This window comes from Protopterus annectens, chromosome 9.part0, assembly GCF_019279795.1.
Source record: "Protopterus annectens isolate FY-2018-M chromosome 9.part0, PAN1.0, whole genome shotgun sequence".
In the NCBI taxonomy this organism is placed as follows: Eukaryota; Metazoa; Chordata; order Ceratodontiformes; family Protopteridae; genus Protopterus; species Protopterus annectens.
In genome coordinates this window covers 163,761,315-163,786,239 of record NC_056743.1, presented here as the reverse complement: position 1 = coordinate 163,786,239, position 24,925 = coordinate 163,761,315, and the positions used below count along the sequence as shown (strand labels likewise).

Below are 24,925 nucleotides of genomic sequence, written 5' to 3'. Positions count from 1 at the left end.
GTTTCCATATTTAGACAACTGTCTCCTTACTGCCACCACCGAGCATCAGCTAATCAAGGCAAGGGAATCCACAGTTCACTCTTATTCTCAACTATGGATCACCATAAACTACCAAAAGTCTGCCTTGTTGCCTTGTCAATATATTACCTTTATAGGGGCAGATTTAGACGCAAGGGCCATGATAGCAAAGCTGCCTCAAGAAAGAGTATTAATGATCCGTTGCCATGTTGCAATGCTGTTGACAAAAAAGAGAATTCAGGCAAGATTTGTCCTCAAGGTCCTGGGTTCTATGGCAGCAGCAATCACTCTAGTCTCTATCGCTCGCTTCCACATGAGAATTCTGCAGTGGCTCCTCTTTACACAATGGCCATTCCAGGATTTACCTGTGCCACATCAGATTCTGATCATGGAATCCTGCAAAAAGGATCTGAAGTGGTGGCTTCACTCCCCTATAGTAAAAATAGGCAGGCTGTTTCTACCCCCCCCCCAACCTGTAGCCACAGTGACTACGGGCGCTTCCCAGATAGGGTGCGGGGGACATTATCTGGAACAGACTGTTCAAGGGACTTGGCATGAACATGAGTACCACTTGCACATCAATGTCTTGGAGGTAAGAGCGGTGCTTCGGGCATTGCAAGCAGTTCAGGACTCTCTACCTACAGGGACTATAGCAATTCAGACGGACAATATGTTGGTAGTGTGGTACATCAACAAACAGAGTGGAACCAGGTCTTATCCCTTGTGTCGAGAGGGTCTACAAGTTTGGCAATGGACGATGTCTTCCCAACGCTTTCTGGTTGCAATGCACATCCCGGGGCAATCCAACATGATAGCGGACAAGCTCAGCCTGGCTATCCTGATGCCTCACGAGTGGTCCCTGAAGCAGGAAGTTGCGGACTTGATTTTTCACAAATGGGGCCAGTCATGCTGTGATCTGTTTGCCACCCCCCTCAACAACAAATGCAGCAGCTACTTTGCCCTAGTCCCACCATCGGGACTGTCACCCAGGGATGCACTTGTTCACGATTGGCCCCCGGGACTGCTTTATGCCTTTCCACCCCTTCCTCTGATCCGCAAGGTTGTTCAGAAAGCAGAGTCATCGGGTTGCAAGTTAATCCTCATTGCCCCTTACTGGCCTCGTCAGATATGGTTCCTGTTCCTTTGGCCACACCTACAGGGGGAGCCTTGGATCCTGAATCCTAGATCCAGTGCCAGATCTTTTGATGAATCAGTCGGGGGCTCTCCATCCTTTCATTCAAACTCTCAAGCTCACAGCTTGGTTTCTCCACTTTTAGTCTTAGCCAAGCTTCCCAATGTTTCTCCGGCAGTTCAACACATTTTGATTTCCTCCCATAAGCCCACTACTAGGAAACTTTATGCTAGTAAATGGAAGAGGTTCTCTTGTTGGGCACGCAAAAATCAGGTTGATCCCTTTACTGCACCCATTTCAAAGATTCTCAAATTTCTTGCTGAAACTTTTGAGCGAGGAGCAGCTGCCGCTACTGTCCGGGTTCAGTTAGCTGCCATTTCTAATTTCCATATGGGAGAAATGTGGTATCATGTCCAATAGGCTGTGTAAGGCATTCCTAAGAGGTACTACCCTCTTAAGACCTCCATTAAGAGAACCTCTCCTCCCTGGGATCCAAGTTTAGTTTTGGACACTCTGATTCTTTCTCCCTTTGAACCATCTGCTTCTTGTCCGCTCAAATTTCTGACTTGGAAGACCCTTTTCTTGGTTGCAATTACCTCAGCAAGAAGGATTTCACAATCCCCTGTACTTGATTTTCCATAAAGATCAGGTTTCTCTCAGAACCAACCCCTCTTTCTTGCCCAAGGTATGTTCTGACTACAATTTGAATCAATCCGTAGAGCTTCCTGTTTTCTTCCCTAATCATGGCAACAAGACAAGAGTATAAGCTTCATCAGTTGGACGTTCATAGCCAGTTATGTTTCTATTTACAGAGGACCGAGGACTGTAGAAAATCTGATCAATTGTTCATATCCTTGCAGACAATAAAAAAGGTTGTGCAGTCTCAAAGGTGACTTTATCTAAGTGGGTTTCAGACACTATAAAAATGTCTACGATTTGCGTAAACAAAAACTTCCAGGGAAAATTAAAGGACACTCAACAAGGGCCTTGGCTACCTCTATTGCTTTTCAAGCCAGACTGCCTTTGGATTCGATCTGTGGGGCAGCTAACTGGGCTAATCCTCATACCTTTAGCACTCATTGCACAGTAGATATGGCCTCCCGGAACAGGGCAACTTTTGGTTCCATGGTCCTGAAGAGTTTTTTTTTCCATTGAGGCACCCAAGAATCAGGTGCTGGGTACGCTGTCCCAAACAGCAAGAATGAAGACAAGATGTGGGCAACATAACATAAAGAAGTTATGTACTCACCATAACGTTCCATGTTTGTTCTTAATCTTGCCTTCCTTCTTGCATCCTACCCTGCTTCCCCCTTCCTGGAGGATCGAGAGGAATCCCTTGTTTTTATTGGTTATACTGGCTGGGTTTCCTTTTACCATACCTTTTGGTTAGTCCTAGTCTCCCCTTCTTACTCTTATGGATGGGTTACACCTTTATATGTAGGTCTCCTTTGATATATAAAATAGAGTATACCTCTTTTCTAATTGTATGGTCTAGCACTGGGTTACCACAAATGAGATCTGGGTAACTACCACTAGGCATGCTGGGATAGGGGCTAGCCTCGAGCCAGAAAAAGCTCTCGAGCTATAGTATACGGCAGAGTTGGAGCAGAGGGTTGGCTCCAAACCCAAACAGCAAGAAGGAAGGCGAGATCAAGGACAACGAACATGGAACGTTATGATGAGTACATAACTTCTTTTTTACCCATTACAACAATGCAATAAACAGGCCCAAGTAAAAGCAGCACACCCATATTCACATTATAAGCAAAACAGGACATTTTAACCTTATTAAAGACATCATAAAAAATAAAATCCACACATTTCCAGCTATAACAGCAAACTGTCTTGAAACAGCTATGGCAAGATGGCAACATGTACCTACTAGAATAGCAAATGCACTATGCTACCTATGAACATTCCCCCTGCAAAAATAGTTATACACGCATACACATTGAGAACTAACACTAGGAAAAATAACCTAAGCAGTGTATCATAACACAAAAAAGTGCAAACTGTCCTCGAACATTTTCTATCTGTAAATGGAGAGTACTCTGAAAAAGCCACAATAGAAATATATCACACTACATTTATCTGTAAAGACTGCCCCCCACCAGAAATAAAATTCTGTACACACATTTCAGCCTTTAAAAACTAATGCTTCCAAATAATACTAAAACAACAACAAGAATTATAATTTTACACATACACACACATACTTTATACCTTTAAAAACTACTACTTGGAAATCTCAAAATAACCACTGCACAGATGTAGCTACTGCGTAGTGCACCCCATTTACTTCTAAATGTTAAAAACTTAAATTTAAGTAAAACACAGTATTCCCATTTTAAATAATTAGAGCCACAAACGGCTATTAACTGTTGTACTTACCAGTATCGCAGTCTTAGCTGGGCTAGTTGGCTTTCTGCCTGCTAGAGTGGCTGGATGGTTGACTAGCAGGCTTCCTGCCTGCTGGAGTGGCTGGCTGGCTAGCAGGCTCCCTGCCTGCTGGAGTGGCTGGCTGGCTAGCAGACTTCCTGCCTGCTGAATGGATGGATGGAGGGATGGATGGATGGATGGATGGAATCCTAGCTTGAAAAAACAGAAAATCTCCGTTCCCTAATATTAGCGGCTGTAGAAGTGCTAATTAAAAAAAAAACACTCTACAGCCGCTACCTTTGTAGGGCTCTTCCTGGTTGAACCCCCCCGCCTTCAAGAGTTGCAGCCAATTGCTGCATAATTTACAATACCCGGAACTAACGGAATAGCTCTGCCTGCAGGTACGGGTTGGTGACATAACCAAATTGCTGTTGGAAACCCGGACGTATTTTCGGCTTTTCTACAGCAGTTTGGCACAAGTAAAACATTGAACTTTTAAAGTCCCACTGCTTCACAGTGCAGGTAACAGGATGAGATAACTCAACCCATGAGTGTCCCGCTGACAACAGGATGGATGGTAACTGTATTGAGAACATTCAGGTTATTTTAATTATAATATTGTTGTTAAGATAACTTTTCACAGACTGCCCTTTTCATTCATAAGATGTATGTAATTAAAGCTGTTTATCAGTAATCCTTGTACTAAATTACTCAGAATGACATTATAATTCTGTTTTACAACTGAATTTGTATCAGTGAAAAGATGTTGAAGGTAGTACTGACAGCTAGCTTAAACCTACATAGCATGCAAAACTAGAATAGAACTAGAAGGCAAGGATAGGAAAGGGACTTGTGGTAAAAGTATTGTAGTTCAGACTAGGTTCTTTTTTGATTGCAACGAAATTAATGTTGTTCAGCACATTGTCATGTTCATTAAAGGACTTTCCTGATGACTCTGAAATGCATTATGCCATTTGCAGCAGTCAGCTTATAGATTAAAATCAATTAGGCATCGACATGAATGTTTAAATATGTTTAGGATAATTGCCTCAGAATCAAATAAATAATAAAACAAATAAATAAAAGACCCCAAATTTGTAATGTACGTGTACTGTCTTGCTTGAACTCATTTGTCATACACGCAATGGTATCAAGCACTAGTTCTACTTTTCATAAATAAACAAGTAAATAAGTATCTTCTTGCTGCAAAAACAGTTACTTTGCTTTACTTCTTAAATTAGACACAACAATGGATAAACTGTACTGTTGAATTGAAAGCCATAGCTGTGATGTCTGACATGCTGGGCAACTCCTCAGAGCAACTATCTCTCAATTCACATTTAAGGATCCTAAGAAGGTCTTCCTGAAGTTGAGCCCCCCACAAAAAAGCTGTTCCAAAAACAAACTCTGAGCTTTAACCGCAGCAGGCTCCTTTAACTAACACAGTGAACTAGTAAGTACAAGCATGACTGCAGCATTGGCATTCATTGAAGTGCCAATACCACCTTTGGCTTCCTCAATAAATTCCACTACTGCGCTTGAATCCTATTGGAAACTGCCAGTCACACCCTAACAGCTTGCATCTGCACCAGCCACCCTTACTTCACCATGCCCTATTTACACCTCTGCATTTGACAGATAAAATAATTTGTTGCAGTACTAAAGTGAAGCAATATGTACATTCTGTTTAAAAAGAATGCAGTTTACTCTTTTATACAGAATTGCATTCTGAGGTCACAAAACAATGGCATGCTTACTTGCAAAATAATTAAACCTTGTTTTTGGACTTCGTTTTTGGATTCTGTCATTTGGTTACCTGGTGGTTTTGGTTCAGTATCATCTGAATATTTTCCTATATTTGGTAGGATCATTGGGCATCTGGTCTGCTGGCTCACATTTTGTGTTTTATTACTTGCAAAATAAGGCAATGCTCAAAACAGAGTATCTAACCTTAAGAGTAGCACAATGAAAAGCCAAAATTGCTCCATGCTAAATATAGTATCATACGGTCAACTGTCAGTTTATATCTTGTTAAACATAATTCAGTTAGTGACTTTTCCATTAACAATGAAAGCATTTAAACAATGATATTGGGCCCATTGGTTCTCTGATTGTACGTAGGTGTTTTTTTTTTTTTTTTTGAGAATTTCTAAACACTGCTTATGGATTAACAGGAGAATACTTTCTTGCTTTTTTTTCACTGCTTCTACCTTGCCAATCATGTCTCCTAATAACTTACACCCAGGGAACCAACTGTCCTAACTGCACTTCTGAGTGCGACATCTGTTTGAAAGCCTGATTATATAACTAGGCCGAAAGACTTAATTAGGGCGACCTGTTAAACTTCTCATTGTTGTACATAAAGCTTGAAAGAAACTTAATTAGTTGCTTGTATTTCTGAATAACGTTTAAGTGCAATATTAATAAGAGGCTTGAATGCAAATATTAATAAGGTTAATGTAATGTACTGTAACATATAGGCAAATAAAAGGATATATGATGTTCGTACATCAGGTGGGATAGGACTAATCGAGTCATCAAAGTGTGAATAAGTAAATAAAGTATAGGAAGCTGATGTTCTTAATTTGGTTATATATTTGTGATGGCAGGTTTGGTTAGCATGTCAGACATGGTGTAGAAATCCATTGTTATTATATCTTGTTATTGATATTGAAAAGGAAAGATTGTCTTTACGAAGTTAGTTTGACAGTGGACTAGACTGATTATTGTGTGGGAGGTTTTTGTTGTCCCCCGTGATATTTTATCTTATTATGTAATCATGGGTGTTATCATGACTAAGATGGACTAATTTAATCAGTAATAGTTATTTATTGATGGTGTGTAGGGAACTGTGGAAATATTCTAAGAGGTCAGAGGATTTATGTTGTGTTTTAGAATCCTCATCATATTGTTCGGTAAAGTAGCCATATTTTTATGACTATGACAAGAAAGTCAATGATTAACATTTATTGCTGAGGATTCATTAGTGACTGCTAAAATTTGTCTGTGAGGTTGGGGGGGGGGTCTAATATGCCACCCTCTAAATATATTTATGAATTTACAGATGTGTGGGGAAAAAGTGGAACTGATGAGATGATTGCAGGATGCGAATGAGAAGACCTGCCATTTGGGTTTTAGGTATTTATATTCAAGGTAACTGTCACTGTAAGTAAATCTGTCTACATACACACACACTATTTTTTATATATATATATATATATATATATATATATATATATATACACACAGAGAGAGAGAGAGAGAGAGAGGAACATGATTGTCCTTGACATACTGAAAGGGAGAGCTATTTGATGGCATTAAGAGTTTTGGTAACTTGCTGGTTATTTTCATGGGTAGCCTGAACTATGCTTTGGACATGATTGTTTTTAGACGAAGAGTAGAAGTAGGTGTCTTTTTAGACGAAGAGTAGAAGTAGGTGTCTTACTCCGCGGTAGTGGTGCTGTGGTAGCGTTGTCGCCTCACAGCAAGACGTTGTCCCGTTCGATTCTCAGCTAGAGGGTCTTCTGTCTGGAGGCATGCGTGAATGGGTGTGCCTTCGTTGAAGGTTGTGCATCAGGGCTGGTAACTCGGCACGTAAAAATCCACTACCAAACATTAGCGGACCGGAGTTCCGCTGTGGCGACCCCTAACCGGGATAAGCCGAAAGACACAACAACAAGTAGAAGTAGGTGTCTTACTGTGTGATGCTTTTGAATGTTATTGAGTGCCTTTGATTTGTAAGAGGGTGCCCTTTTGGTGAACAACTCAGCGATATAGATTTTTAATAATAATAATAATAATAATAATGTATAAGAAGGGATAGCTGTACACGACCTGAATGTACATATTATTAAATTCACATTTGATTTAGCTAGCTTGACTGTATGCTAGTGATGGTTGTAAGACTCTAGTTTGAGTATTTGGGATGGTTTGATTAGGGATGTACAAGGTTCGAGGTGTTCAGCATTAAGTTGATTAGTGCAACATCCAGGTAGTATTATCTGTGTACTGATGGGAGGGTTTTAGACTAATGAGCAATAGACACCAAATAGGATGAGAACACTAGTATTTAATTGTGGATGACCCACTGGTTAGGGTATTTCCATACTAATAATTGGCTGATTTGTGTTAGAGGGGTGTTTGAACTTGGCCAACATTAAGTCTTCAGCTGTGTTAAGCTATCATAATAGGGTGTCCTGTTGGGTGGTAGCAGGTTGAAATCTGTGGTGATCAGTTAGTGGTTAATATAAGATAGAAAATGTTGGTGGGGACAGAGGATTTTTTTTAGAGTTGAATGAGAGGTGTGTCCTGGTTAATTGACCCCTGTCCATACCTAGTCTCTTATTGTATCATCTTTATCTTATTGGTAGAAGAATTAATACTGAGTAGGTATTAAGTTTGTAGTGAGATAAGTATTGTGGTGGTCTGTGTCATCTGTTTAGCATAACCAAGTTTAAAAATGTAAAGACATATGCAATGCTGGAAAAATACGATTTTTTTAAAATTATTTCCATAGATCATTATTACAATTAAAAATTATTCCTTTATGACTATTACTATTAACCATTTCCAAACTCGCCAAGATGCACCAAAACAAACTGCCAACAAACCACCACAGTACTGGTAACACACAGATTAATCTAAATTTATTAAGCAATTTCGTCTCACTAATACAATACTTCATCAGAATAAAATTCATTAAGTTAAACAAGCAAGCATTTTAAAATGTCACCCTTAATCACATGCCACAATTTCTCCAATCAGAACACAGTACTGATAAGAGTGAAAAAAAACATTAAATTACAAGTAAAAATAACAAAATGCACATGCCCAAAAAATATCCTTGTACTATTTTATCAGTACTGTGTTCTGATTGGATAAATAGGTGTGTGGTGAACATTGCAAACTTGGCTACTTGATGAAAGTGAGAGGTTTGCCACCAACAGTGATGGCTAGTGTCTTTAAGGCAAGGAGTGATGCAGAAAGAATCTGAATGGGTGGCTCCAAATACAGTGGGGTGGGCTGTATTTCAGCAGGTTAAATAATGTTACTTGTAATCAAACAGATGTGGTCATTCACTTTCATGCACAGACTGCTTCAGTATAAATCCACTCATTATAGCCACTTTATTGACTATATATACCTTAGAATGTACAGCCACAATCAACACTCCATGATAACCATATTAACCACTAGTCTCCCCTGCATTCCCCCACTGCCCTGTTCTATTTGCTGTATACTATCCGGAGAGATAACTTCTTTCTTGCTTTTTTTATACTAGCTTAAGTACTTAGCTGACAGTGCTACATTTGCAAACTTTAATAAATGTATTTTATTTGTGTGTAATTCCAAAATGTAGCAGAGTGAAAACAAATATGCAACCAGTTTTAATGTTTTCAGTATAAAATGACAGCACAGTCAAAACAAAATGAATAAACAATTCTAATGTTCTCATATATTTTGAGAAATGACACAGTCCGAAAAAAATGGGAAACCAGTTGTAATGTTCTAATATATTGTAAGAAATGACATAGAAGAAAACTGAGTAAAAATTTCAAAATTCTAAGCACAATATGATGAGGAACAGCACAAGTTACAGGTGTGGGTGCCACAAAGATTAGCAAGTACGGTATGACAGCTACAACTCGGGTTACAAGCATGGGTGCCTCAAAATTTTATAATTGAGGAGCAAGTACTCATTGGCTGTTACAAAGAGTAGGTAAGCACAATCGTGTGGAGCAGCATAGTGTAAATATTCACAGAGCAATACAAAGCAGTAAAAAAGTAAAGCAGTTAAAAACAACAACTAAGCCAGTTAGATGTAGTAGCAAGAGCAAGCCGGTAACAAGTTTAAATTCTGACCACTACTAGTTTTCTCTTCTTTTACTGCAGTAAAAAGCAGTCACCTCAAATGTAGAAAATAAAAGTCCATAGGCTAGGCACATAGTTTCAATATTAGATCAAGTGCAACGGATAAAATAAAGTAATTTCCCTGGTGGTATAGAGATCAGAAGCATGGCCAGTCTGGTAGGACACAGAGATGTATTCAGCGGAAAAAAAGATTGGAACAGTTAGAAGAAAAGCATAAGAACTGGTAAAAAAAGATATGAATTTATTGGGGTGGATTAATGGGAAGAGTTGGATGCACAGGTGAGGAAGAATGTTTTAAGAAGACAAAAATGGTTTCAGGAAGTGTATCAATGGGAAGACTTTGTGGACTCTTTCTTTGGATAAGCTTCCTGTAATAGGAAAATATACGTATATGTAAGAGAAACTATTTGCATAAATTTCAAACGTCAATAATAAAAATCATATCAGTGACCTTTACAAATTATAACAGAGGTCAAGAAGAGGCACACTTCTTTTATTTTTCACAATAAAAGGCCTTTATATTCCAGACCCTATATTATTAGTTGAAGGTAATATTTATATAAGCTTAGTTTATTTATTTAGTATGTTATGTACCCATAATAGAGTCTGACTATAAGGAACATCATTAAACTAAAAGGAACAAGGCTAAATTTGAGGGCCAGAACCATAGTGCTATGCGTAAATCATATCAGTTCAAAGGTATGATTTTTTATATTTTTTTTTGAGAGGGAATGATGTAATGTAGAAGACACCACAACATATTTGTTTATTGAATGTTAATGTTGTAGAATTTATGGGAAAGAATAACAAATGTATGTAAGATGGAGTGCATTAGAAAAGTAAATTTGAAAATATATGAAAAAAATTGGGAATATAAGATAAGGGTATAAAGGCAACAACAGTCTTATGAGTGCTTTGTGGCTTCTGTGGAAAGAGAGATGTTAAGAATTGTTGTACAATAAGCAGTGAGCAATGAAAGAGTTTTGGATGTGACACAAAGGAGACTGGAGTTGAGTAATATAGATTAACCAAAATGTAAAGATGTAAAGGAAAAGAATCCTAATATGTAATTATGTTGTGCTGTGTTTTTAATGAGGAGTGGTTAGCCTTTATGCAAGTGCCATGGGATCTTTTGCCTCCAGTTGAGTTACCACCAGCTCATGTAGGTGGGACATCAGTTTATCGTCTCATCCAGAGGATGGCACATTCAGGAATACAGCACCCCCCCCTTTGCAATACTGCAGTGAAGTATTGGAAAGTGAATCCAAATACCTGGTATTGGATAGAATCCGCATCCTTCTACACAAAAGATTACTTCATTTTGTTGAAAATTGAAATTTGTTGATGTCCATCTATTCTTATGTTGCAGTATTTGTTACAATAGGGAGGTTGCTGCCTGCAGCGCTGACATACGGCCAGTATACCAAAGTCTTTGGAGCAGGACACTAAGTGTGACGTCCTATGTCAGAGCCATAAACCAATATAGGCTATAAAAGTGATATCTGCAGGTACCCTCTTCAGAATTTTTCTGCCGCAGTGAATGTCGGTCACCTGTTTGCTAGTTCGGGAAGCAGATCGCTCTTTTTCGGACGACCGCTACAGTCATCCACTACAGATAAGTATCCTGTTGGGTTTTCCTTGTCTTTTGTTAATTTCTAAGATGTACATGTCCACTAGAAATGGGACGCGTGCTTGTGGGAGACAAATTCCTCACAAGGACATACACGAAAAGTGTGTTTTCTGTTTAGGTGAGGCCCATGACCATGCAACCTTCTTCATTTGCAAATCCTTTGTACCTAAAACTCTCTGCGGCCGTCTGGCCACGTTAAAACTACTTAGGAACTCAAAGGCTCCGGCGTCTCATGCTCAGTATGGAGGGTGGAGTAGGCATGTCCGATGAGCCGCCGCGGAAGAAGACCAAGAAAATCAGGCTGGATTCCCGCGCTGTGCCTCAGGCATCAGGAGAGATTCTTGAGGTAGATGAAAGCCCGGGATCTTTTCAGACCTCCATTTCCCAACCAGGCCCGGGAACCTCGATGGAAGCTGGGATGGCGGAAACAATGAATATGTCTGCTGAGGTTAATCAGCCATCAGATCCTGATGGCAGAGAGCAACCATGGCTCATAACGTCGGAAAGGCCTACCCTTTCCCTACCATCCACCCAGACGACGTCTCCCTCACATACTCAGCCATCTGCCCCTATGAAGAGAAAACAAAAACTTAAACATCCAGAGCCTTAACCTGTTCCTGGATGGGAAGTTTTTTCTCAGAGTCTTTTTAAGGCATTTCAGGCCTTATAGACACAGCAACCACCAGATGGTGCTCCTTCAGGACCCCCTTTAGAGGTATCAGAGGAAGACTGTTCCTCATTTGAGGAATCACTGACCTATGGCTCACTAATAGATTCTCTTAAGGATTTTATCACCACAGAGGAAGAGGATCCTATCACCCCTGAGTCTCCTGGGGAAGAATTCACCTTTGGGGACACCATTTCTGGCTTGAGGGAACATTTTAAGTGGCAGGCCTTAGAGGTCTCTGATACTATGAAAAGGTACTTTGACCTGCTGCAAATGGAACCATCATCCCCCTCTGCTGTGCCTCCTTTTCTACCTGCCTTCCAAGATGCCTTCTTGGCCGCTTCACAGGCCTCATATTCCCCACCTCCCAGCCTCTAAACATCCTGACCATTTTTACAAGGAGCCTCAGGACACCCAATTCCTATTCAAAAACCCTCCTGCAGACCCAGCAGTTATTGCAGTTTCTGCCAATAATTCCAGACAGTTACCTTCTGCTGCTCTCTACTCTACTGATAAAGACAGCAAATTCATGGATAGACTGGGGGAAAAAGTGTATACCTCCTCTACTCTGGCTATAAGAGCTCTCAGTTACCAAACCCACATGGCTAGTTATGTCCTGGACACCATTTCCAAAGCTACTACCCTCCTCTCTGAGGTTTCTGACTCATCAGTAAAAACCCAACTTAACACCTTACTTTTCCACAGCATCTCAGGTGACTAGGCACTCCATCAAGTGGAGTTATGATGCTGTGGAAGCCTCCTCAAAGTCTGCTGCATCAGGTTCAGTGCTGAGGCGATATTCCTTGGTGAGACTTCAGCTACTGCCTATCGATCTGCTTGATGGCCCACTGGACAATAAACCCCTATTTGGACAGGCTTCAGCAGAACTTTATAAATCCCTTCAAGAAAAGGGAAAAGAACTACAAAATCTGAAGCATTTACTGGTGTACTCTAGTCCCAGATATCACAGAAACTATCCTCAAAGAACTTCCTTTGTCAGGAGACAGTCCTCCCACTTGGCACCTCAGTCAAAGGGACGTAGGCAACCTAGGAAAAGTTCTACTCCCAGGTTTCCTTTCACCCCTTTGACCACCCCCTTTCGGAGCCAGTATTACCAAACCAGACCACCTCCACTGTGACTTCTAGCATCTAAACCCTAACACCCCCCCCCATCCCTTCGTTGCACCCTCTCCCTAATCTCCTGGTGGAAAATCACATCAGAAAACTGGGTCCTGTCCATCTTTCAGAGGGGATACTTTGACTTGGTGGATGTTACCCCACCTTCCTAGGGATTCCTCAACCTCCATCAAGCCAAACTCACCTTTTCCCCACCATCATTCAACAATTGCTAGCTCAGGGCACCATAGAGCAGGTACCTTCCACACAAAGAAACAAAGGTTTTTACTCCAGAATGTTTCTGGTATCAAGGAAAGACGGCCCATGGAGACCAAGTCTGGATTTATCTGTCCTAAATCTGTTCCTCAAGGTGCCCTGTTTCAAAATGATTACCTTACCTTTGCTCCTACCACTCATACCAACACAGGCTTTCGTAGTAACTGTGTATTTGAAGGATGCGTACCTCCACATTCCTATACACCTATATTACAGGAAATTCCTCTCCTTTGCAGTAGGTTCCTGGCATTTTCAATTCTCTGCATTGCCCTTTGGACTCTCTACTGCCTCTCGCATGTTCACAAAGTGTCTAGCACCCATCATTGCTCACTGCAGAACATAGGGTATACAAATATACCCATATGACCTGTTAATTCTTCGTCAGGACTGTCACGTCTTCCTACACCACCTACAACAGGTGATCTCCACCCTGACTTAGTTAGGATTTACTGTAAACAAAGAAAAATCTTACCTGATCCCCACTCAAAACCTGGTCTTCTTGGAATGCACGATCAGAACAGACAACATGAAGGCCTTCATTCCAGACCCTGGACCTGTCCCTCAACTTCAACAAACTAATCACCCTCACTTCTTTCTAGCACGAGAATTCCTAAGGTTGTTAGTCCACATGGCATCCCTGATACCCTTATTGTCCCTGGGAAGACTCCACATGATCCAGTGGATCCTGAAGAATTTGTGGAGCCAACACTCCCATTCCCTGGACACCCTCCTTCAGTGTCTGAAGAGGTGACTTCAGTGGTTGATCTGTGCCATCAACATCAACCGGCGAACTCCCTTACCGGTACTGGCCCTCCTACAACAGGTCTCCACAGACGCATCAGACATGGGATGGGGTGCAGTGTTAATACACAACCATAAGCAATTCACTGTGCAGGGAAAAATGGTCCACACTAAGACAAAGGGACCATATCAACATCAAGAAAATGAGAGCACTTCTTCTAGCCCTACAAACATTCAAATCATCTCTACACCCAGGAACCCTGAAAGTGATCACTTACAGTATGACTGTCTTGTGGTTCATAAACAGAGGAGGACAAGATGCTACCCTCTTTCCAACCTAGCCACCCAGATCTGGACCCTAGCATCATCACTGCAGATTCATCTGATAGCAGTGTACATCCCCTCTACAGAGAATGTTATGGCAGGTACTCTTAGCAGAACATTAGCATCCTCTCACAAATGGATGCTTCACAGAGAGGTATTCCTAGATCCTATCCACAGGTGGTGTATTCCACAAGCAGATCTATTCGCCTCCTCCCAGAACAGACAGATGCCCATGTTTTGCACAAGGGACCCACATCCTCAAGCCTAGAAAGTGGATGGCCTCTCTTTTCCTTAGGTGGGGATGTATCTCTGTGCCTTCCCACTGATTCAGAAGGTTCTCCTGAATATCCAAAGGGACAAACCCAAAATCCTGTTGGTGACCCCCTTTTGGCCAAGACAGCATTGGGTTCCCCTTCTCTATCTACTAGCTGAGGACAATCATCACAGGTTACCCCACCAAATAGACTTGCTGACACAGGGCAGGGGATCCCTACTACACCCTCAGGTGAACAATCTAAAACTGACCTTATGGGTGACAGGGTTCTAATCCCCTTCAGACACCTATACTCAATGTTCTGCAGGAGGCCAGAAAGCCTAGTACCAGGAGAAATTATGTATCTAAATGGAAGAGATTCTCCAGGTGGTGTCAAAGGAAAAACCAGGACCGTATGACTATTCCTCTACCTTTGATCCTTTCCGATTTGTGTAAGCTCCTTCACTCAGGCATAACTTATTCTTCGGTTAAAGTCCATTTATCTACCATCTCTGCTTGTCTGCCCATGGTATCACCTCTGGCTTGTAGATCTGAGGTCAAGCTTGTCCTGAAAGGGGAACTCCATATTAGACCCCCTCGAAAGCCTATACCCCCCTGCCCTTGGGACTTGAATTTTGTACTAGAAAAACTTACATTGCCACGTTTTGAACCAGCACATTCAGTATCCCTGAAACTGTGTACCCTGAAAAGAGTTCTGCTAGTGGCCCTTACATCTGCCAGAAGGGACTCGGAGATCCAAGCTCTTATGGCTATCCCTCCTTACCTTATTTTCCACAAGGACAGAGTTACCCTCAGGACTAATCCCTCCTTCATGCCTAAGTTGGTTAATAAGCACTCATTAAACCAGACCGTTAATCTACCTGTTTTTTTATCCTCACCCTCAGAATCTCTCAGAGAGGACTCTTCATTCTTTAAAGGTCCACAGACAACTGAGGTACTACTTAGACAAATCCAAACCTAATAGAAAGTCTGATCAACTCTTCATCTCCTTCCACCCTAGGGCTTTAGTGAAGGCAGTCTCCAAACAAACCATTTCTTCATGGATCTCTAAGACCATTGGCATGTGCTATTCCAGTTATAGAAAAACTTTACACAGACACTTCAAATCCCACTCAACCAGGGCAGCTGCTTCCTCAGCTGCCTTTTTCAAAGGAGATGATTACTCCTCAATTTTAGAAGCTGTTACTTGGGCTTCAGTGCACACCTTTACCAAACATTACAGACTGGACCTAGCTTCCAGAGCAAGAGATGGATTTGCCATATGTTTTCTACTAGGTCTCATTGACCAGAGACCTCACTCCTCCACCCAGGCTCATACCTAAAAGCTTTGGTACTCTCCCTACTGTAATCAGTACTGCAACATGAGAATAGAAGGACATAGTATAATTGTGTAAGAACTTACCATAACCTCGGATGCCCTTCTCTTCCATGTTGCAGTATTCAGTCCCCCCCTCCTACCCCCTATAATTTACCTGTCAAATCTACTGTTACTTACCTGTGGGGACATGGTCACTCACTCTCAACCTCTCCACTACACACAGCCTATCAAGTACCCCATGGCTAGTTTACATGTGAGTTTCAAGGGTCTTCCTTTTATGACCCTCTTTAAACTTCCCAGGAGTACTACTTTATGCGGGAGTCCGTTTTGAAGAGGGTACTCTCAGATGTCACTTTTATAGCCTGCGTCCGTTTATGGCTCTGACATAGGACGTTACATGTACCTTCCTCTCCAAAGACTTTGATATACTGTCCGGATGTCGGCGCTGCAGGCAGCAACCTCCCTACTGTAATGAATACTGCAACATGGCAGAGAAGGACATCTTTTGTTGAAAATTGAAATTTGTTGTTACTGGGATTTCACCACTTTTCATATGTTATTGAGGCAGTGCAGTTTGTTATATGACGTAAGAAGTGCAGGTAGCGTGTGTGTATATAAATGTATGTTATGTATACATGTGCATACAGCGTTATATTTTGGGTTTCTGACCTAATAGGGTAATTGGCAGCTCTCTACTTGTTTGCAGTACAGTAGAACAAAGTCACCCTGTTTTTTTGAAATGTCACATCTTTTTGTAATTTATGTTGCATCTTCCTAAGAAATGAATATAATGTGAATATTTCATTTTATACTGTAAAAACATAAGTAATGTTTTCAGTAAATGGATACAGTAAGGCAAGCTGAAGTACATACATATAGTTTTCATTGTTTGCATTCGACAGTACTTGAACAAACTGTATTTGAAAATTGTGAATGTAAATGCAGCATTCCGTGGTGATATGTTTGTGTACTTTCTGTTACAAATGCTCATAAAATACTGCTGTCTAAACTATTCTTCATGTCATCACACTGACAAAATTGCATCAAAGTACATGTACAATCACCAGTCGTCCATTGCACCACAGTGTGGATGCACATAGCTTGCAAAATTATTTTCCCCCATCTAGTCTGGCCTTCACTTGGTAGCTGCCAGTATTTTGTTACTGAGAAGGCAGGAAACAGGATCAAAGATGATATGACATAGGAGGAGAAATAGGATACAGAGAAACAATTCTATATTTACAGCTACTAGTCTGCCCCAGTGCAACAAAGACAACTTTGCTGACTGGCACCTGGGATTGGAGCCGTATCTGCCAGCACTTACTATGGCTGTGTATTCTGGCTCCCACGCAGGATCCTTCACTGTTGGGATGCATTTACATAGCAGCTACCATCAACTCCACAAAGACTTGTAGCTATAAAGAAACCAAACAAACTTTCTGTAATAGCTCTTAATTCTGGTAGGCATATTGATGATTTGCAGACTTTATCCATTAGTTATTACGTGCCTTCCAAAAAGATAAAGTACGCCTGAGAACTAATCAGAATTTCTTACAAAGATAGTTCTGACTTCCATTTGGGTCTGTTGTTTACTGTGCGTATTTTCTTCACAAGATGTGCCTCCAGTGGTGAAAGTAATTTTCACTCTTAAAACTTTGAGAGTGCTTTAAATTTCTATATTGAAAGAATTAAGGGGTTCAGGGGAGAATACTCAAGTTGATATTTTAATGGTATTCTGATGCCAGAAAAAAAAAAGATTAAAACTTATGCCTTCTAGCATCAAGGCTCACTTCATTTGGGGAGTGCTGCCTCTGGTACAAGAGTTAGGACGATTCACTTATTGTATGTTTGCAAGGCCATATAATGCACTTATTTCATCCAGCCCATCTTTAACCTCAGACCCCTTACCCAAAAAGTGGGGTTACCATCTGTGCTGTTCTTTCACCACAGTCCTGATATGGGCATTTATGTCCAGCAAAACAAAATTAAGCTTTAAATTATGACAATACTATCGTATGAAGAAACAACAGAAACAACTACAATTCTGCAACAGAGACCGTTTTTGTAGTAAAATGAAAGTATGTCTTTTGGATTGGTGGAGTCTTTGGTTTGTCCTGCAAAATTTCACATTTGACTAAGAATTGTCCCACTTTGGCCATCTGAAAAGGTGGTAGTCCTACCTGGAAAGAAGCACTTTTATAGTAAAATTCTTTCATGCCTAACAGGAACAAAAAACTTGGAAAATAAAGAAATAATCCCAACAACGACCTGGAAGACACCAGCTTTATTGACAACAAAATATTCCTTCGACTAAGCGCTTTCGCCAGTAATTGGTTTCATTAGAGTCAAAGAAACCTCTAACTACAACAGAATAAATAGTGAAAAATTTTATTTTTTTTTACAAACACTTAATTAGTTAATTGATAAGCCAATCATCAGCCATAAAATAACATCAGGTGAACCGCCCTTAAAAAAGTGCTTAGTGCAAATCATTTCATCTAAAACAAATCAAAGAATCCATTTAACAATCAAAAAGTTAAAAGGTAATGGTTTTTCAGCTTGGGTATGTTTATTAGCATTGCCTGCTGCTATGTTCTTTTCATACACGTTTTTTATATATCAGTGTTTTTAATTCATGGAATAAATTTTTATAGTACTTTTAATATGTTCACTTAAACTTTTCAACCAATTTTGTTGTTTGTGGAACTTAGTGGATATGTTTAAATTTGGCTAGGTATTATACGCATTGTTAAATGGATTCTTTGATTTGTTTTAGATGAAATGATTTGCACTAAGCACTTTTTTTAAGGGCGGTTCACCTAATGTTATTTTATGGCTGATGATTGGCTTATCAATTAACTAATTAAGTGTTTGTAAAAAAAAAAAATGTCATTATTTATTCTGTTGTAGTTAGAGGTTTCTTTGACTCTGATGAAGCCAATTACTGGCAAAAGCGCTTAGTCAAAGGAATATTTTGTTGTCAATAAAGCTGGTGTGTTCCAGGTCATTGTTGGGATTATTTCTTTATTTTCTTTCATGCCTACTAGCGTGGGAGTGTTACACCTCTAGTATGCATCCTTAAATTCCTCAACATTTTAAAAAAAAAAAATTCATTTTAAAAGTTATAAGGCAGACAAATGAATTTTCTGAGCAGTCAATTAAAATACACACAGCAGTATTGTTCAGCAACATTTTTTTTACAATGACAGCAATGTATTCATAGTTTTATATAAACACTGTAATATATTATAATGCAGAAAATCTAGAATTATGTTTTTCTAAACCGTCACAACCAACTTTTCATGTCTTGAAATATGTACAGCCAAGACATACGGTGGCTGTAGAATTTTTGTTTACCTAGACTTAAATTTTCATATTATAGCAAGAGCTTCCTTTCTGAAAACGTGTTTATTATAGTTCCGTAAATATGAGAAGGTATGCTCATTTGTATAACTGATAATGTAAATAGCACTCAATATGTCTCAAACTACATAATTTACAGTGCAGGTATCAGTTAACAGTTTTCTTCAGCATCATCTAAGGCTTCACCTGATGTAATGTAATAATTGTCTAAGTTACTTGGTTTGGGAAATATTCATCTACATATGAAAATCATATGAAAATAGTTCATATCTTCTTTATTAATAGAAAGTAACTAGCAATATCCCCAGTGTAATACATTAGACATGAACAGTGACTGTATTTTTCTGGAACCATGTTAGTTTACACTATGCTCCTCAATAATATGAATAGACAGACAGTGATTAAGACCTACACTACAGGCATACCTCTCAACCTCTTAGAGCAAGAAATCTGGACAAAGGCCCAAAAATAGGAACACTTTTAAAAATCTTACTGTTACAAACTTATAAAGTTGATAAAATAAGAGGTTTTGCATTAGCATGAATTTTCTGAAGGATATGAAGTCTGTAACTCAGTTGTTTGCCACTATTTTCTGATTTCAGTCCTCAATGATTTGCCGGTGATTTGCCAGAAAGCAACAATTTTATGTGAAATAGACCAAAAATATGAGGTTAAAATCTTGACATTCTGCAAAATCTAGACAGTTGAGAGGTACAGTATGACTGCTGGGCATTCTAGATTAGCAGTCTTAATATTGTATTAATTCATCCACCTTGCCAGTTCAGTGCTGCCTGTTATTGATTAGTTAGTCACTCAATTAAGGAAGCCAGCCCCCAAAATGTTCATGATGACTTAGGAGCTATGGGTAATAAATGGAAGTATACAAAAAGGGGTATAGGTGTGACTTGAGTTAAACTACAGTAATTAACTGCAAGGACCCCCCCCCACCCCAGTTTTCAATGGAATTAGTCCTCTTTGGGCTTCAAGCAAGATTCACTATAGCATGATCAAGACCCAGCACCACAAATCCTGAATAATGATTGGTTGAACAATCTTAATGTGTACCATAGTTGGTTCACAGCATTCTACTGATGGACCTTACTTTTTTAAAGAAGGAATTCAGGTGTGATTTTAAACATTAACTGTAGTTGATAGTTGTAGTTTGTAGTCTAAATGTTGTCAACTACATTGAAGGGCAACAGCTAGAGATTGCAACTATCTTATATCAGGTCACTAGCACACTTTTTTAAAATTAACATACTGCAAAATAAAGCAGTTCTACTTTTTAATTCTGTACCATTTGTTTGTTATTTTGACTCTGAGCAGGTCATTTGACCAGACAGTGCTGTAAGGTTATTTCTAAAATGAGACTGTGTATCAAAAGGGCTTACATAGTTATTTTTTCGGATAACGTCTTTAACATGTGCTAAGAAGAGCACTTAGACTGACTACAGTTTGTGATGTGAGTGTGTGTCTTGAGCAGTGTTTCATGTAGAAAACAGTTGTAGTATCCCAAAACACTACAGGCTGCTTCTTAGAAAACAGTCTACACATTTATGAGGCAGGAGAGGTGAGTGTGCATGTCATTTGTCACGTGAGTGTGCGTGTCGTGTGTCACGTGACTGCGAATGCATGTTTCTGGTGGCAGACTGCATCCTCTCTGTGCTTAGTTGATGTCTTGTGCCCACTAAGTGCCAATGCAGGCTCTGGCTCCCCTGCAACATAGAACTGGATGAAGTGGGTCACTACAGAATGAATTACAGTTTTTGTGATATCCATGTGAGTGCTCACTTTCTGTTATTTTCCCCTGATTGTGTACTATTATCAGTGGGTGGCTGTTGAATTTTCAGACAGTAATTGTTAACCTTGCAAATGTGAAAAGATTAAGTGCAAATAGGAGAATATGTACTGACTCAGTGAATGTGGTATTGTGTAGTGGTGGTGTGCTTCAAGGTACATCAGTCTCAGAGTTAGTCCATATAAGTAGCTGGAGTGAGGGTACTCAGATTTCCACATCATGAGTCCAGGGGGCAAAACTGTCCCGCAAAACAAAAGCATAGCACTGAATTTCAGAATTTGCTGCTGTTCTGATTCAATCAGTTATTTTTTTAAAATATCTGGACTAGCAAAATTGAGCCTAATAGTTTTGTTAGGAAGCTGTTTTAGGTTGTGGTGAATGCAATGTAAAGATTAACCCCTCCAGTGTTCTCATATATTCCTCAAGGTAGTAAGACAGTCTTCCATCCTTCCCTTAGTAAGTTGTGTATTGATATTCAAGGAAGGAGATCCAGAGTAGTTCTTTGCTTGAGATTGGAAACTGATTTGGGTGTCATCTTTTAAGATCTATTATGAATTATCATGAGTCATTTAGTCAAAATGTGATTATGTACAACAAAAGGCCCCAAAACTTGGAAGGTCTTAAACTCAGAACAGTGACACTCCCAGAGCAAAACATTTCCCATTGTAGCTCCTGATGTGGTGGGCAAATACCCCAGACCCCAAAGTTGTATATACTAACTCTGATATTGCTGAAACTTGGATGAAAGAAAAAAAATGGAAAATATGCAAAACTTATATTCTCATAGTGAACCTCAGAAAGGATGCAATGTGCAACCTAGCTAGTGCTGATTAATGGAAGCATCAGCAGCAAGAGAGAGACGATCTTCCTCCATTAGTGCTTCTTTTATTTACTTGAGTGTCAAGCAAAAACATCTATGGATGACAACTGGACTAAAAAAAATGACTTTGGTGTGGTATATTGCAGATTTACCCACAGCTGGAGTGGTTTAATCAAGAGATTGAACCCTGAGTGATTAAACAAAGACAGGTGTGGGTAAATCTTCAGTATACTACACCACGGAGTCCGTTATTGTTATTATACAGTGACATTATTTAAGAAAAAAAATTATGAACTCTTTTTAAATAATGTCGTATGACAGCTCTGTGATCTTCCCCTTTCCTTGGAAATCCTGCTGCTTTTTTTGATGTACTGCACATGTGTGTGGGACTTTTGTTCCCATGCTTACGCACTACATTAGCTCTGTGTGACAGCTGCTGTGTATAGGAAGCAACAGAGAAAGGATGATCCTGTTGCCCCCCCTTATTTTTTTGAATTAAAAAAAAATACCAGGACACTATGAAGGTATGGGAGAGACGGGACATAGAAAATAAAAGGATTATCAAGTACATTTCTTTAGTTTTGCATAACGTACCTGATTATTCTGTTATTTCTGTGTGTCCCGTCTCTTTCGTTAGTTTCAAGTGTCCAGTTTTGTAAGTTTATTATTTTTTGTTTAAGTGAAATAAAAATGAAAATTTTTTGCTTATATTAATGGAATAAGTCCGGGCGACCAGACGTTTTTCCATTGGTATATGCTCGGATTTGCAACGGGCGCATTGGTTGGGCTGACCAGTCAGCGTACTACTTTTTGAATATTAATAGACAGTCATTGTATATTAATTTTTATTCCATGTATGTGATATAGTGAGTGCTTGGGACTTAGGACCAGTTAGCAAAAGGTTCCTGAATGTAAAGGTAAGATTTTTATTTTATTTTAATGTTTTGGATTAGGTGCAGTCTAGACTGTGTATTAATTTATTAACAAATAAACTGCCTCAGTTTTGAATGATTGAACTGTAGTTTATTTGTCCTCATTGATTATATATTTCTACACTTAACTTTATCTATTATGCTGTTCTCTTGTTACTATGTAGCATCATCACCTGAAGTCAGTGATATTCAGTGCAAACCTGAGCAGCCTGTGTTGGGAGAAGAATGTATTCTATCTTGCCAGATAAGTAATTTTTACCCACAAGTTATCAAGTTTATCTGGTACAAAATTGATGGCAGCACAAAATATAAACTGGGAGAAGGTGGTAATAGAGAAGACGAGTGTAACAAACATGATGATAGTAATCGTTCCTTTTATCCTGAACTTCGGTTAACACCAGCCATGGATGATTACAACAGTGAAATCAGAATTGAAGTTTTACATGCATCATTAACATGTCCAATAATAAAATCATACTTTTTTCATTTTCCAGGTAAGTAGACACATTTTAACTGTTTGTTCATACTTTTTAAGTTATCACTTCTATATATTATATTGCTATCTTCTTTATCAAGCTTTTTATTCACATATTGTGTGATATCTAGGGTATTTTGAACAGTTGCTGTTAACTAGCCACCTTACTGCCTAATGCATAACTCAAAATTATTAGTCATTAGTTAGTAAAATCATCGCAGATACTGAAATGTAATCTCTGATGATGTCCTTTACATTGTTCAAAGCCATCTAGGATAAAAGCATAGTCAACTGTTTAGTCTTCACACAAACTTGCTCACTCTTACTCTGTTTAAGAGTATATTTGGAGAGATTTCCAGGGGGAAAATATAGAATTGTTCCTTGTATATTTATATCTGTGGTGAGGTGAAATATTTCTACAAAGCTAGCATACTTTGAGTGGTTTGAACAGAGTTAAAGTGGTACTGTTCGGAAAAGGGGTGTTCATAAGTTAAGGTGTAGGATTGGGGACAGATAAGGTTAGCACACGTGAGTAAGGTGGTCTGGGGGATTTCGTAGAAGCAGACCTCTTTACCCTGTCATAGGTACAGCTGTAAGTTAGGGCATGGCTGGGAAGTATTACTTTGCAGAAAAAGGAGTATGGATGGGCTGCAGACAGTGGTGCATTATGGGAGTGTAAATATTGCTGATATCACAGAATCATGTGAAGCTGACAGGAGGGAGTAGGACATGAAGATGCTTGGGCGTAGCATATTAAGGAATGGCAGAGAAAGGAGAGCAGAGCTGAGTGGCAAGCTGTGGAAAAAGAAAGTATCAAACAGTAGGAAGATGAGAAGGTAGTTATATCTAGTTAAGTGCCATGGCTGTAATAGAGGAAGAGCTAGTGAACTGTCATCCCCAGATGCCTCAGTGAATGAAGATGAAAGATTGGAGGAGAGAAAAAGGTGTGAAATAGGAGGAAGAGGGTAATTCTTTTGGGAGATCTGAAGCCTTTAGAAGCAAACAGAGAAATTGTAAGTACTGAGATGGAAACAAAGCAGGGACTGATTGAGGTCTGGTACCATGAGGGGATTCATTTGTCTGGTGTAGGACTATACCAGAAAGAAACAAATTCTGAATGTAGCCCTAGTGATGAAATAAGGGGTCTTAGAGGTACAGCTGAAGGCACCGTTAGCTAACAGTGACCATGCCACAATGCAGTTTACAGTGGAGAAAATTTTCAGAATACAAAGTCAAGGTGATTGTGTGCGAATTTGTAACAGTAAATTATGCTGATTTGGGGGAAGTTTCACTGATGAGTTAAGATACTGGAATCAGCCTTTCTGCTGTTGACACAATAAATGGTGCAGCAGGAAAGAATGAGGGGCAGAGAATCTAAGAAGGATAGGGAAAAGCTGACCTAGTAAGTAGAAACGTGGCACTGTACTATGAGGTTCATCTCAGATAGATGCAGGGTACTGCACTGATATCATGACAAACTTGATGTGAAGTATTCGCTGGATGGGGTGCAGCTGATGCCAAAGGATAGGAAAGAGTCTGTGGGCATTGATCACATCTAGACTATGCATGTAGGAGAAAAATAATAGGGCAGTGATATTAAGTAGAACACTTACTCTGACACATAGCGATAAAGGCCTGTTCACAGCTCAGGTGACCCACATTTGATTACTGGCTTGTATGCTTGAATGAAACAAGGGAGGATAAGTGTGCATATCCTAGGAGGGGAAGGATTGTGCTGATCATCCTCCAGTAAGCTCTATCAAAGGCTGGTACTGAAAGGAATTGATTCCC

At 39.7% G+C, this 24,925-nt stretch overlaps 1 protein-coding gene across 1 annotated transcript in view; it reads left to right on the top strand.

The window, feature by feature from the left end:
• Nucleotides 1-24,925, top strand: part of LOC122810504 — a 947,661-nt gene that overhangs the window by 787,486 nt on the left and 135,250 nt on the right. Inside the window, exon 8 of the mRNA XM_044082086.1 lies at nt 22,824-23,153. Within this exon, the coding sequence (XP_043938021.1) occupies nt 22,824-23,153 (330 nt within the window). The remainder of the gene's footprint in view (nt 1-22,823; nt 23,154-24,925) is intronic.